The sequence below is a fragment of the Dermacentor albipictus genome, chromosome 3, assembly GCF_038994185.2.
Source record: "Dermacentor albipictus isolate Rhodes 1998 colony chromosome 3, USDA_Dalb.pri_finalv2, whole genome shotgun sequence".
Lineage (NCBI taxonomy): Eukaryota > Metazoa > Arthropoda > Arachnida > Ixodida > Ixodidae > Dermacentor > Dermacentor albipictus.
Window position 1 is genome coordinate 89294636 of NC_091823.1, and position 15937 is coordinate 89310572.

Genomic DNA, 15937 nt, shown 5'->3' on the forward strand with positions numbered 1-15937 from the left:
CAATGATGTATGTGTGTGTGTGTGTGTGTGTGTAAGAGAGAGCAAAATTAGGCTTACCAAGTAATGCCAGTGGTCAGTTTTATGGCAGATGTGACGAAAAATCTAAATGCTGCTCTCCACTTATCGTACCAAATCACAAAGAACTTTTATTTGAGGGCTCAAATTATAGTTGTTACTATTTTGTTAACTGTTTTACGTGCTTTACACTCGACCGGTTACTTACGATTGCGATTCATTAGGTCCAACTTGCATGTCAAGCCCCATTTAAACTGTGCCAGCATTTAGTTCCAATTCCAATACAAATTCTGACACAATATGCATGACCTTAGTCTGCTACTACAACTTTCAAGCGAAGAAGGCTCTAGCTGTAACAGTCCTAATGCAAAGTGAGCCTTATAAATATCTAACTAGTCTATAAGCAAGCGTTGTCACACTATATATGCACCTATACATATTACCAATAGACTAACATGTACCCAATGCAAATTCCTATTGTACTGACAAGAAACTAATACAGATTTTACTAGACTAATGTAAACATCAAATACAAGTATTTATTGGGTAATACAAATGTGTATTGAAATTTCCCCTAGGGAGTGAGAAACATTTACCAAGAATAATCTGGCCAGTGGCACGAGTGCGAGATCATGACTAGAAGTTGTGCCCTTTCTGCATGCCCAGATCCAAACACTGAGGTTTTACGTGTCGAAACCAGGATATGATTACGAGGCATTACACAAATCCAAACACACATACAGACACACACACAAGAAACCAAGGAGGAACATACCTGGCTGTGAGACAAATGGATTGCTATTGTGAAGTCTCAAATTCTGCCACATTTTAAAATTTCCTTTTTTCAAGCAGTCAGAGCATGTAACCACTGCCTGATTCAATCAGAGTGGGCAAGGCACTAAATTATCCAGAAAAGGGTCCTCGGTGATGTTTGCATTAAAATTCGATGTTCTTGTTTGTGAATGCTGATTGGACCACGCTCTTCTTAGCCACTAGATGGTACCAACATAAAAAGGGCCTCCAAATTCATCCACATTATTCGTGAAACCATATGGCTTTGGTGGAGTGGGTGGTTTCTGCCTTGCAATATGCCATAGGTGCATTTTGTCTGTCAGGTCAGGTGCATGCCTGCCCTCACATGACAGAAAGCCAAATAAGAGCAGGTGTTGTAGCCCCACACCATCTGCAAAACGGCTATCCAAGTGTGCTGGCACTAAATCACCAGTTATTCTTTCACTATGCAAGAACACATAACCTTCTTTACCACATAGCACAATAAGCAAACTTCATGGTTTGAAGTCGCAAAGGCTGCACAGGATGCCATTTGTGCCATAAGGGATATTGTTCCCAAAAGGGATATTGTTCCCAAAAGGGATATTGTTCCCATAAGGGATATTGCACACTAAGATTGAATCAATTCTGATGAGCAAGGTTCTTTAACATGCACTGAATTCTATAATGAGCATTGTTGCATTCCACACTCATACAGATGTAGCTGCAACAATCAGGAATTGGAACATGTGACCTAGTGCTCAGCAGATTGCACAACACAACACGTTACTACAGTAAGCAAGCTCAATAATACTTCCAGCCGAGAAAAATGAGTGCAATATTACAATTCATGATAGCATTAACAACAAGGATTGGCTATTCATTTGTCAGAACTGTGGGCATGCCACAGGTGAGATGCAAGACATCTTGTTGGATGAATACGAAATGCAGGCAAATGGCAGAAGCAATCAAATGCAAGCACCCTAAAAGAACAAAAATGAACAGTATACTACACAGGAGTAAACTTTTAAAAATAGTGTATTGTCAACAATGAATCAGACAAAAAGTCAAGTAAATGCCAAGACTAGGCAAGCATCAACAACACCACACGAATTCAGTCATTCTTACACAACAAAAAATGAGCAGTGAGTAATGCACAGGATTCGAGCGTCAAAAATACTGTGTTTTCAACAATGCAGCAAACAGAAACAGGCGTAAAACCAGCTAACAGCAGACTATATTTGTCAGACTAGACAATGCATAGACGATAGCCATGTCAATGTTACAATTATGTACTTATTTCTAGGCATTAGTATGAGGATTGTAGGTAGAAGAAACATTATAATATATTTAGGTCATGGCAACTGGTAACCTGCAAATTTTCTATTAAGTAACTCAAAATTTCTTACTTGTGTCAAAAGAGTCTGAGCATGACTAGTCACCTGCACTGACTGCACTGCAAACTGCAATGAGAATTCGTTAACACTTTGCACCAAGCAAACATGTAATTCTAGCTCACATCAACAGTGTTTTGTGCAATTAACGCTAAAAGTACACACAGATACAAACTTCTTACTGCGTATATGATTTCAGTGAATAAAAATATGTTCATGCTCGACTATGTAAAGGAAGTAGATTTCTCACACATTTTTTTTCACAATATACACTTTGTAACAGCAGCTCACAGGCCACCAACAACCACACAAAGGTATGGAACAAATATTTGAGCGGCATTGTGTTTTTACAAATATTGTCGTGAAGTTATGAAGCAAAGCCTTGGCAAAATGGCATTCTTTTAATAATGGTTGACACTCGGAGAGCGCACATACCACTATCCACTTCTTCGTTCTCGTTCAAGTGGCCGGCGGCCCCAGATGCAAGCCTATCTCGCATCAATATGACACGATTGTTTTTCACCTAACTAAAAGCCTAAAAGCGTGCATTACATTACGTCTTGAACTACGCTATGAATACTATGCAAACTTTCCCTATTTCTAAAAATCAGTCCTGCATGATCACCATCATGCACTGAAGTTATGAGGAAAAGCCAACTCTAGACTTTAACCAACATCCTGTAATTGGGCTTTCTCATACACCTGGCTTGCATGCACTTAAAATGATAGTGTGATAATGGCAGTGGAGTGACAATGACAAGGGAACTCAATTTCTTTGTTGGGTCACAGCACTCATAGGCAGTAGTCAAGGTTCATGCAATGATAGTGTCTAGAATAAATACTTATAGGTACCTGTTTTACAGGTACTAACATCTGTTATTTGTGTTTCTTTGTTGCGTTTCGCTGTGGTTTCTGCACACAATACATATCAGGTCATCTTGACAGTGGTACCTTGAAAACCGAGAAATTCAGCTCACATTATTCTCGCAATATAGGCATCATCACTAACAGGTTATCTTTCTTTCATTTCACAGACACGCACATATACACATACAATCTCTTGTCTACCTTTAAAATTTGTTATTACAAGTTTGTAAAAATGGTCACACTGCTTTTGTGAGCACTACATTCATTTGAAGATGTGAGGATTGAATGTAGTACAAAACAGTGAAGAACTGTTTGGTCCAGTGGAAGGATTATAGGAAGTGGAGACAGAGCCCCGCTGCCTGACTCATGTACAAATGTTCCAAGCATCAAAAACTGGAACAACACATCTCAATGTAATTTAGAAATGATTCTACCACTCATACGAGGCAAGCAGATTTAGTGCAAATATGGCAAGAAATGAAACATTTGTACTGCACGTCAAGAAGAATACCAAATGATATTGTATGAACACAAATAAATCTACAGAATAAGATATCATTCGAGCGCCATGCCTTTCTACTAAGAAAAAAACAAAACACTACCACAAGGGCATAATAACAACGATAGGCCTTCAAAAAAATGCCATTGTATAATTATAGTGACAAGAACAAAATATCACCGCAGTGGCACAGTCACCAGGATAAGCATGTGCATTAAAGCACTTGAGAAATCGCATCACAAGCTGTTCCTAATTCTGTCAGAGACAAAGGCAGCGATCTCAGCTGTACGGTCAAGCACGAATGCATGCTTGAGGTTGAGAGCGCAGAGGGTGATGTCGCCATTTGGGAAGGTCTCCTTTATCTCCTGATAGAAGAGCACGGGACACCAGCCATCATTGCAGCCATAGTAGAAGGTCAGCCGCTCCATGTGGGCCCCAATGAACTCATCGTCTCTCTCTCCAAGCTGCATACAAGATAATAGTATAGAATAGCACACATATTTTAAACTTGTGTAATGGCTGCGCCTCCATATTCAAATGTAATAGTAGCCCTTAAAATTAACAGCAAGGAGAACAAGGGGCATGGTTTTTGTTAGCTACAACCATGCGAAGCCAAGGAAAGCATAGGGGAAGTTATTTGCAGTAGTTTTAATTGAAGTGTAGAAATGATAACCTAAAACGAAATGAAAGTGGACGAAAAAAAGAACTTGCCGCCGGTAGGAGCCGAACCGACAAATTCGACATTACGCGTGGTGTTGTAGTAGCAACTGTGCTACGGTGGTGGCTGTTACCACGTCCACTTTCTTTAGTATTTGTGTATGTAATGTGTACAAGATGTAACACTGAAAGCGTTAACCAGTGCCACTCCTGGATACCGCAGCAGATGTAAAACATCCTTTTGAGCGATGGCGCCACATAGTATGTGAACCTTTTTTAGGAGCAGGCCACTAATGCATTTTCACAGGCTACCTGAAGCCATCAAACGTGCCGGGGTGGTGACCCTCGTTATGCAATGAAGAAGGGGAACCGAAGGGCCCAATTTTTGTTAGCCACAACCACACGAAGCCAACAGATACCTACTGATTATCTGCTGTAATGTTATCTACATAATCTGTTGAAGTTATGTTGGGCGAAATTATGCCCAACAAACAAACAGCTAAGTGAGAGTCTTGCTTGCAGCTCCAAAGTATACTGCTTTTCTTGAAGTGCCATGCCACTTCCTTTCCTTGAGTCCTGCATTGATTGCACAATACAATAGATTGTTGCGAGCACACATTCCCCACATCACCATTGTGCCATCTCACGTGTACACTGTGAACAGCTGAGAGAGAGCATAGCAACCAGCGTGCGTAATTTAAAGACGGCAGCTTGTATCAATATTACAAGAAGCTGTACCTCTGGCTTTCAGTGGTGTGAATTACACATACCACGTTAATATTCCTTAGGGAACCACGAAAAAGAAAGTACATGATGTGGGTAAAATTAAGCATTTGATAATTCTTACAGCACTACTGATGACATGAAAAAGAAAAGGTACTTTGAGTTGTACAGTTGTACAGGAAGCCAACAAAATATTGAATAAAGCTTGCTGTTGGCTGGTGGTTGGAATTGAATGTTAAACACTTTTGGAACAATCACACTAAAGGCACTTGGTTTGAATCTCCCGATAGTAACAGCGTCTTGTCAATCATTTACAGCCCTTTTTTCAGTTTCTATGTAGCCTTGTATATTGAAGTGTCTGCACGAAGTATCGGAGGTCATGAGGCAGCATCCACAAATATGGGTCTGTGCCTTCGTCCACCTCCTTTTTGCTTTCAACTTTATGAACCTTGTTGAGATTGTCGACCAGCAATGATCTGAACATTCTTCTGCACCACGTGACAGGATCTATGAAGTCACGGTTTTCACTAGTGACATAAAGCAGTTAACATTTTAGGGATAAGACATATGTATAAATGAAAAAAACAATGTGTATTTTCAATCTAAATGTGCAAAATTCCTCAATAATAAGCATAATCAACAAAAAGAAAAAAATATTTGTCTGGAATGCTTTCAGCAATAGTGAGAAAACCCCAGGCAGGAAACTGGAAGTGGGCTTCACCCCAAAAGATCCAAGGCTCCATTTTCAATTTGTAGGGAGAGCTCTCATCACATGTGAACTGTAGGTGCACATTTCATTTGCTTTGTATCACATGTGTGACGCCACTGCAGCTGGATATCTTGAATTGGCCTGTCTCCTCTGACCTTGCTTCCACAAGACAGTTAGTAGTTGCATGCCAAACTTCTTCCTCGTTCAGTTTCCTGCTCTAAACCAGCAAGTGACACTTGCTGACTGTCAATCAGTGTTGGCCAAAGACAATTACCCGGAAACTTCATACTCAATGCTGAAACTCGGCAAGAAAAAAATATTTTGCTGGTATCTTGCCTGTAGGCAACACTCGTCAATAAAGGGCTAGAATAGGCACTGCCAATGGGCGTCGCCATATCAGTGTTGTGATGGTGCAGTTTTGGGAGGTAACAATTGGGAAGAGAAATGTAGAAACTGGAAGCTAGCACACATGACTCCATGGAAATAAACAAGACTGATGCTTCAGAGCCGAGAGAACGTAACAGGGAACATATCAACAAGGTCCTACTGTACTATTTTCGGTGAGGCAAGCAACAAACCCAACGTAGCTGTGCCAAGCCCTATCCATAGCTGCAGGATGGTGCATTTTGTACTTGCTGCTGTCATCCATATAAGGCTATAGGAGCAACATCACCTGAAAGATCCTTGTGTTCTTTTATGTGTAACAGCTATTTACCCAATTTCTTACATGAAAACTATATAAAAAATTAGGAGGGCCTTTTAAAAAAAAGCCCTACAGTCACCCAATATAGTGAGAACAGGCCCGTATAGTGTTCACTGGACCAGCAGACCAATGCTCACCACTTGAAGTTCTTCATGGGCCATGTCCATCACAATTTGAAAAACAGTTGGCTTGAACAGCACATTCGTGGCTTTGATTGAGCGCTGTCGTATAGCTGGTGGCAAACTTTGGCAATACCAAGAAACCAACAGTGACTTGACTGTCTCTGGAAGCACTGTGAGGAGTAGCACGATGAGCCAGCTGAGGAGCTTCAGCAGCCGGGCATCCCACGTTAAATTACAAGCATTGGGAGTCTCAGAGAGCCGCTCAATCACAGGGAACAGCAGGAATGACCGTTTCACCTGGGTGACAAAGAAGACAAGACAGCCAGCGCGGTGAAAACTTTTTTGCTGATTATAAGGGAAAGGTGGGAGGGGGGAGGGAGTACGCAGTTCACGTTCTGGCTCTAACATACGTTGGTGACGCTGCAAGATCTCTTTAACTGCGAGTGGTCTACACCTAATGAATCTGCTCTTGTAAGAATTTGAAAATCATACATTTATCTCTGTGCCTTACTCCATCCTTGTCCTCAAAAAGCACCCCAGCGAAATACGAAAATATTAGGTCAAGCTAGATCAATAGATTATTGGTCGACAGCTACCATTGTTTTCTATGAGCAAATATATGCTGTTTGTCCCGCTATGGCTCCTCAATTGGAAATGCTCGGGCCAAAATGGACAAATTGACATAACCTCCACATGACCTCTCTCTGGGCTGCTCTCTGTGAATCAGCCGGTGCTGACATTGCACGAGAGGTGGCATAGTATACAACAAGTGGTGCCAATACAATTCTCCATTGTTGTTATTTCCCCCCTACAAAAGCTCTGTTTTAGCAACAAATGGCAAATTTGTTATTACATAAGCCTAATTATTCAATTTAGCTTGAGTTAATATTTGCCTTTAGTGTCCTTTTTGAAGAGTACTGACACATGCTTTTTGAAATACTTCACACACTTTTTGCATGTAAGAAGATAACAGAAGCAAGTATGAAAGTTATATAACGTAACATAACATAACGTACATAAGATACCTTACTCTGGCACTAAATTTTGCCTCGAAATGCTGGTAATAATAATAATAATATTTGGGGTTTTACGTGCCAAAACCACTTTCTGATTATGAGGCACGCCGTAGTGGAGGACTCCGGAAATTTTGACCACCTGGGGTTCTTTAACGTGCACCTAAATCTAAGCACACGGGTGTTTTCGCATTTCGCCCCCATCGAAATGCGGCCGCCGTGGCTGGGATTCGATCCCGCGACCTCGTGCTCAGCAGCTCAACACCATAGCCACTGAGCAACCACGGCGGGTATCGAAATGCTGGTCTTGGCCCCATCAACACTACTGTTATGTCATGTAGCAATAAGGCTATGTGCAATGATATTGCTCATAAAATAATAAACAAGGAGTGCTGTGTGTGATTTCTTGTGACTGCACTCATGTGTGGCAACCACAACAATTGCAGGAACAAAGTGAGCCAGTACATGATGACATCATAATGCATTCACCTTTGGATACTGAAACTGACTCATAATATTAACAGCAATAAATTAAGGTGCTCTGAAGCTTGTTAGCATTTTCACCACAGACTCGGTTTTTCTCAAGGTCTCCTGCAGACTTCTGTTTCATGGAAACTATGTCACTGCCTGACATGGCTCAATGCAGGACAGCACACATACATCGAGTTGGCGTGTACAGGTGCAGCCACTGCTAGCGGGAACACGGAGCAAAGGGCATCGCTCTGTGGAGTGCCCAACCACCAGCGCCTCATGAATTCTTGCAACGCAGGCGCAATCAAAGCGATTGTCGAAAAGCTCAGCGAGTCGTCTGCTAAGACTTCACGCAGTGCAGGTGGCAGCGTGGCGCACTGCCATGGGCTCCCGCGTTCCTTCTAACAGTGGCCACGCCTGTGCGTATAGCCATCTATACTACCGCAACAGATATACTGGTCGTCACCTCTGCTCTTTATGAAACTGCACAAGAAATCAACAGATGATACTTAAATATCCTCACTGCAAGAGATACACACTTACAACTGCATAGTTCCATTAGTAAACCAAATTCATTTATTTCACTCCTTCTGCCACGTTAAAGCAAACAGCTCCCCCTGGTCTTTTTGCCTGTTTTTTGTATTCCAATGGGCACATTCATTGCTAAATGCCAATTAACTCTTGGAGATACATGTGCTGTCACGCTTTGTGGCATCTGAAGGTTTAGATGCTGTGGTTGGCAGTGGCGCTGTGTCACATTTCTCTCCCGCTAAATTTTGTTTTGCCTTGTCGTCCAAGCCCTCGAAATCTACTCTTCTTCGGTGGATAATATACATTTCAATGCTGTATACTTGAAAACCTGCTTGTGAATACCTTTAGTGTTCCTATGGCACTCAGCACCTCAAGCTTCTGTGGTAACCTAGTTTGGTTCAGAGATCAAGTAGTCCTACAATTTTTCTGGGGTTTAGAGAGCTTTGACCTTCACTTAACACATTAAAAAAAAAAAAAGAACGGAGACAAGTCGAAAATGCAATGTCAGCACTTCTATTAGCAAGAATGGGCGGGTAGGAGCACTCACAACTCGAGAGGATACAAGGGCCCTACAGGTTGCATGCTCAAATACGCCTGTTTTAGCAGGAAGCAACATTAACATTTACCATGACACTGAAAGTAGCGACAGTTTCTAGACCAGAGATACAGATGGTAAAAAAAAAGATGTGTTGTGGAAAAAAGTAGCTTTGTCATTCTTTTTTCTTTTTTTGAGCACCTGAAAGTTTGGCCAAAATTTCCAGCCTGGCAAAATAACAATGTAAAATTTAAACAAAATTATGTGCATAAAAGCATCAACAGATGAAACCAAACCTGGCACTCGTTCGAACAAAGGAGATCGATGACATCGCTATCACGCAGTGTTGGCAAAGCTTGCACACGAAAGCTGCGAAAGTGCATGCTGCCTTTGTATTTAAGTTTTGTTGTCATGTTGACTGCGACATAAATACCTAATCTTGTATTTCTGGTTGAGTAAATAAAGTATGTTGAAAATCTGTTCATATTTTTTTTTACCTGTATAGCGCACAGAATCACCCTGCTACAAATATTGATAGTGGACAGAAAGTGTGAAACCTAGTTCACTTCAAGTTTTTCTAGAAATTTCAGATCTCTAATCTAAACAGAGCTACAGAAGTGGTGTGACTCACATTGAGTTCCTTGAGCTCCTCGAGCACCTGAAGGATCATGTAGGCCCCAATTGAGTGGCCGGCAAGAAAGATGGCACGATTGCCAGTCACCCAACTCCTGACAAATTCCACTTTATGTCTCACCTGCCCATAAAGCCCATAGAGGTGCCAGTGCTCTGCATAAAAATGTACAGAAAAGCAGCTCAATTTGGGTCAAAATATGTCATGAATATCAGGCAATACTGCACCTGGATTCATATCTGGGTGCAGTAATACCTTATTTGGTGTCTTGGTAGAGACATGCATGCACAGCAATACCCGCCGTAGTGGCTATGGCGTTGCGCTACTAGACACGAGCTTGTGGGATCAAATCCCTGCTGCAGCAGTCGCATTTCAATGGGGGTGAAATGCAAAAACACCAGCATACCATGTATCGGGTGCACGTTAAAACACCCCAGGTGGTCAAAATTAATCCATAGCCTCCCACTATGACATTCCTCATGATCAGATCATGCTTTTAGCATGTAAAACCCAAGAATTTAATTTTTAATTTTAATGACTGCCATCCAATTCCAGGCATCGTTACCATCTGCCGAGTTGTCAATGATGTGTGAGCAAGTAACCGTATTTGTTGCAGTTTGTTATTGAAGTCCGCCACTATAGCTTTTTACAATGTCCTGTAGTGCCATGTGATCATTTCTTTATATGCAGGTCTGTCCTTTATATATGCAGGACAATGCACATTTTCTTTGCACAGTTGAATCTTGATAAATGGAAATTGCGTAGACGGAATTGCCAGTTAAGGTAAACAGCCTCTATATTGGATTGTTTTGTATTTGGATAATGCAGAAAACTTGTTAATTGGAACAGGCATTTTTACGACTCAAAGTAAATTAACCAACAGAAGCAAGCTCTAAAGTATCTTTCTTAAAAGAAATAGCTAATATCTTATTTTTATTTTGCAAGACCTGTCTTCTATGCAGAAAGCCATCCTTATAAAGCAGTGGCAAAAAGTCAAGCAAGCAAAGATTTAACAGACATTTAAAAGGGCCCTGAAACACTTTTTTGAACATAGAAAACATTGCCAATCTGTCGCATGCTGCTGTGAATATGTGAGCCAAATATTACTGCATTGCATGCAGCAGGGAATTTACAATCTTGTGTCAAAAACAGTGAAAAATTGTTTGCTCTCGCTTCTGCATGCAGTGTCATAGAAAGCAGCTGGTCCACCAATGCTATTGGCCGATTTTGTGATCGCGAGAGCATTCTCAGTGATACATAATTGCTAATTTTGAGTTAAATAAAGGAAAGATAGATATAGCCGCAAATTCGAAATGACCAGAAAAATAATTTCATATTCGCACTGCACACGGCTGCATCAGTTGTGTGTGGCCTCCAAGATGGCATCAGCGTGCTGTGTGACATAGTCTATCGTGGCCACCATGGGGTGCCGTGATGAACCCTTTTGCCGCCACAACACTAAATTTTTTGCCAGGGCTCTGCCCTCTTGGCTGCTCTGCTGTGTAGCTTCCAGCATGCTAGCAGAGCCGAAAAGTGGGGAAATAAAAGCCGTGTATTGGTGTGATAACTCCTCTTATAGTTGGAGGATTTGAAAAACTTTGTCCTTTAATAGTGAGGCCATTCTTGGATTAGTTAGTGCTTCAGAGCTCCTTTAATGCATAGCATGCGCAGTCCAGACAGCACGGTGGCACAGCCACCCACCCTACAGATGACTGAAATAAGAACGGCTCAAATTTCGGACACCGTACAGCGCACCATTCTATAATTTGGACTCCAACAGCACGACCCTGTGCTAACTCAGCCACTGATTTAGTCGAGCAGTAAGGCAATGTTTTTGCTTTGATACGCTGCTGGTGCCTCTTCTAAATCAAAACTAGTGAAGCCAAGTCACTCCAGAAGTCGCCTGCCGCACTCGAACCATGGGACAAACACATTCACTTTATTTTTAGCATGTCTGACAGCGCTAAGAGGGTTTATGGTATATAGCACTATACCTCTGCACATCTCTCTCAATAAAAGCAAATCCTGTTGATTGGGCCATATTTCTCTGCTCCATTAAGATTACATTTAACAAGATTCTACTGCATATGCATGGTTTTTGAATGCAACGCATTCCTCGCTCCTGCCTAAGGTCTCGGCAAAGACTGGCTGGCAATGACTGGCTTTAAAATAAAATAGATATCGTAGTAGGCAGTTATGTCCACTGTATTGGTACATGAGCTACTGAAGCTATGCTGCGTTAGCCACAAGGTGTTAATGAATACTATAGTAAAAAATACTGGAGTGAAGTTGAAGAGGCATGCTTTGTTTGCCTGGTTTTGAGTTAGTCCAAGAATAGAATGCACATTAACGTAGACAGGCAGGGAGATTGTGGCTATAAATTCTTTCCAGTTATTTGAATAGATAAGTTTCGTTTGGGAGACATGAAAGCTTCATTCAGTTTAATTCCAAATATAGTGATAAACAATGCAACTCCTGTGGTATCATGTGCATGTACCGCTGGAATCACCTATGCACAAGTGCCACAGTGCCAAGCAGAATCTTCAAGTGGCAGTAGGGCTGTATTACCATCTAGCTCAAGCCACAGTAGCAAAAGTCTTTATCGGTTGCTAAATCTAAAGTCCTTGTGTACGAATGCATATACAGGAACATTATCTAAACCCAGCAACAGCCATTTTCAAATAATCACAACGCAACATATAATGTGACGTGTCGCAACATCGCTCTCAGCTTCATTTTAAATAATAATAATAATAATAATAATAATAATAATAATAATAATAATAATAATAATAATAATAATAATAATAATAAGACAGCCATTTGATTTTGAAGGATTACAGTTAATATAGGCAAAGTGGTTGCAGGAGACAGGACCACGATAGAGCTAAATCTGCATAAGATCGAAGGTGGGCTGAGCAAAATTGGAAGGAATTCCAAAGTCCTGAGTGGCACCGTGTTGATATTGTTGAAAATAAAAGTGCACATTTACATGGTTGAGCAAATTCAGTAGAAACTCAAGTCCTGAATCATACCTTGGCAATATCGTTGAACAGAAAAGTACACATATAGTCACTGCACTCTATGCAGTGAATATATGTGCACAGATTATGCATGTGAGTGAAGGAGGTTAACAAAGAAAGTTGAACAGAAGGCAAGTCCCTTGTAATGAGTAATTGGGAAACAAAAAGCAAAACAAAACCGATGAAACAGAAAGATAGCAGCGTGCATTACACGTGGACCTTGAGTAGATTACTTTCGAGCTGAGATGAAAAAGAAGTAGTTTGGCAGGCAGTGTAATGCATTTGCGCTACACAGCTCTGTTTCTCTCGGTTTTGTGAAACAAACATGTGCATCGGAGATTGCACTCACTGTAACAGCTAAGCAATATGAGAGGAATTAGTATGAAATTATATGCACTCAGTACATTTCACCTCCGCCGCCTTTATCACCACTATTTTATTCTATACACGATTACCTTTTGGCGACGGTGCTAGGTGCTTTGTCACAACTTCATCATGTCCTGCATGAGAAAGTCCGCAGACATGAAGTCTGCCGTCAAAATGGTCGTATACTTCAGTGAGAAAGTCTTCATAGTACTCAACAATTCCTGGGTTCCCTGCGACCAGCAATCAAATCGGTGCTATACAGAAAAACATCTATATTAAGGAAGCCGACCATGATAATGTCCCTTCTAAATCTGAATAAACCGAATAGACTTTGGTGCACAATTAAAAAAAAAATGTTGTGACGCCTAATATTGGCATATATAAATATTATTGTTTTCTATCGTTTGATATGGCATTGTAATGCAATTCGGTTGAAATGATTCGTATATTAAAGGCAAAAAATAAAAAAGTCAGCCACATTATTTGTACTTAAAGATCCACATTTCAGGAGTAACCTATAACTCTGTCATTTCGTTTTCCAAGTGATCACGCCACTGATATCGGCTGAGGCGAAGATTTCAAGTATGCATAATTATATGCCAAATATAATAAACATAAAAGCGTCACGCTGCCTAAGTCTACCGCATCATACCGGCCGGAATCTACGCAACATTGCAGAAATTTTTAATATGAAGCGAACCACTATCGCGGCTACGAACCTGGAATGCATATCAAAAGCGGCTCCTGGCAGTTGGGGCCAAGGTCGGTCTTTCCCACCAGCATAACTTTTGTCGGAACGCTGTTCACCGTCATGTATTCATAGCGCACCTTGGGAACTTGTCTCTGTGCCATTGTACGCGATTGCTGTGAAGCTACGACCAGAAGGCGCGCGTTCCAGCGTCGCCAATCAGTCGCTGATGTTTGAATGAAACATGACTGAAACCAGCGACGAAAGAGAAGCCGGCAACTGACTTCGCTTGTCTTTGTTTCACATTTGCAAAGCGAACTTTGGTTTGTGGTCTCTGAGATTGGCAATGCATACTAAGCAAAAAAAAAAAAAAGGTATCGTCCACCTCCCGCAATCGCTTCCGCCGCATGCTACCAGCAAAAGCATGGCCTTCAAGAACTGCTCAGAGGTCGCTAATACTAGGGCGTGCATTTGGACACCCCCTACTGTAGAAAAATACTGGAACGCAAATTTTAGTTTTGGTATCTCAGCCGACGCGAAGTAGAACTAAAATCTGGAATGCTATAATTTCTGATGGCTGCATATGCCAGTTTTGGATGCGGAGCCGGAAATATGTCATGGCAGCCATGTGTTAAGGTGATGTTTAAAAATTGAGTTTTTCTGTTGTCTTCATACTATTGTGCTTAACGAAAATCTGTCCTCCGGAAGTGTCTTGGTCTACGCCCCTTGTAGTGAGGAATGTTAATAACATGGCAGTTATGTCACTCCTGGCGTGTGTAGTACGTTAAATTATGGCCTTCGAGATCTGGTCAACCCCAGGAATACAAGTGCTAGTTTCGGTTTCAAGGATTACGCGTGCTCCAAGCGGTCGCCAAACGTCCTAACTTATTTTTTTTAATCTCTATTTTTGTGAATTTTATATCGGGCGAAGCGCGGGAAACGCGGAAGTGCGTCCGTCGACTCACCCATGCTACTCGCTCAGCGATATCACAAGTCGGATTGCTCTAGGTCATCTGCTTCAGTTGTCGTCCTAAGTATGAAGATGGGAAATATAAGACAGAGAAGCTTGATCAGGCTTGCAACGAACGGAAGACGCAGGAAACAAGGTGAACCAAGCATTAAACGAAGATGGCAAAACACATGTCACAATACTGTCACATGTCACGTCATGTCAACACATGTCAAACACAATCACATGTGTTGCGCGGCTCTGTGGGGTTCTAACACAGGGAATTCCAGTTCTGCGAAGTTTTTCAGGTTTCCTAATCACAGCAGCTAAGCACAAGTATTTCACTATTTTCTGAGCAGGTATTCACTTTGCATGAGTAAACCAGTTTTGTGCAAGCCTTAGTGGAGTGACATAGGAGTAGAGTCGCTCGTCCCATTCGTCATGGCAGCGCATCTGCTGTCGGTGAAATATTTGTACTGAAGGAGTTGAGTGCGAGTTTTTTATTGCTCAGTAACCTTTCTTTTGGCTCAGCTTCGGTGTGTGCAAGTTTTGAGTAGCTGCATTACAGACGAAGCGCAATGTTATTTGTTTTGCCGGCAAAGTGTATTTCATAATACCAGTAATACAAGTACAGACTATTTAATGCTAATTAAGTACGATATAGTAATCCCCCTTGCGATTAAGAGTGCTATCAAGCTTTTTTTTTTTAAGAATGCTTGGTTCCTTGCCTGGCTGTTATGTCAAAATAGTGTCCTAATACTGGCCGTGCTTTTCTGTAGCGATGAATATGATGCAAAGTATGACGACAGGCAGAATATATGCGCTTGTAAGCGCTATACAAATATGCTCCCTCATTCAGCATGTACTTCAAATAATGACAGCTGTTATAGGCTACTTCTTGTTCGTGCAGATACATATGGCCAGTTTAAAATTATGTGGGTGCTTACTTCTCGTACAGTCAATGGAATACATGTATTGTACTCTACCTTCTTTCTGTAAGCCACAAAATGTGTCGCCGTCATTTTTTTATTTATTTTTACTTTATTGACACATACTGCAGCCTCGGTGAGGCTATTGCAGGAGTGGGCAGTGAGGGAGTGAAGAAAAAGAAAGGAAGCCAGAAATCAAAATACAGGCACAAAAAGAAAAATATGAATATCAATTAAATGCAATTGTTTTCAAAAATTCTTGCATAGGTAAAGAGCGGGTGCTTCCAGGTAGTGAATTCCAGAGTTCAATGGCCAATGGAAAGAAGCTGTGCTTGAACATC

The 15937-nt window shown here is 41.3% G+C and overlaps 1 protein-coding gene across 3 annotated transcripts; it reads right to left on the bottom strand.

The window, feature by feature from the left end:
• Positions 1-534: 534 nt before the first annotated feature.
• On the bottom strand, positions 535-14007 carry LOC139057467 (lipid droplet-associated hydrolase-like). 3 transcript variants are annotated; one of them, XM_070535781.1, is made up of 5 exons: positions 13750-14007; positions 13120-13164; positions 9642-9796; positions 6476-6757; positions 535-4010 (listed from the first exon to the last, which is right to left on the bottom strand). In XM_070535781.1, exons 1-5 carry the CDS (start codon positions 13880-13882, stop codon positions 3783-3785), a joined length of 843 nt encoding a protein of 280 aa, XP_070391882.1. In that variant the 5' UTR covers positions 13883-14007; the 3' UTR covers positions 535-3782. The 3 variants fall into 3 exon arrangements, with proteins under 3 accessions (XP_070391882.1, XP_070391884.1, XP_070391883.1); XM_070535783.1 differs by having other exon boundaries at positions 1807-4010; positions 13120-13260; positions 13750-14000; XM_070535782.1 differs by lacking the exon at positions 13120-13164 and having other exon boundaries at positions 1807-4010; positions 13750-14005.
• Between the last annotated feature and the right edge of the window lie 1930 nt (positions 14008-15937).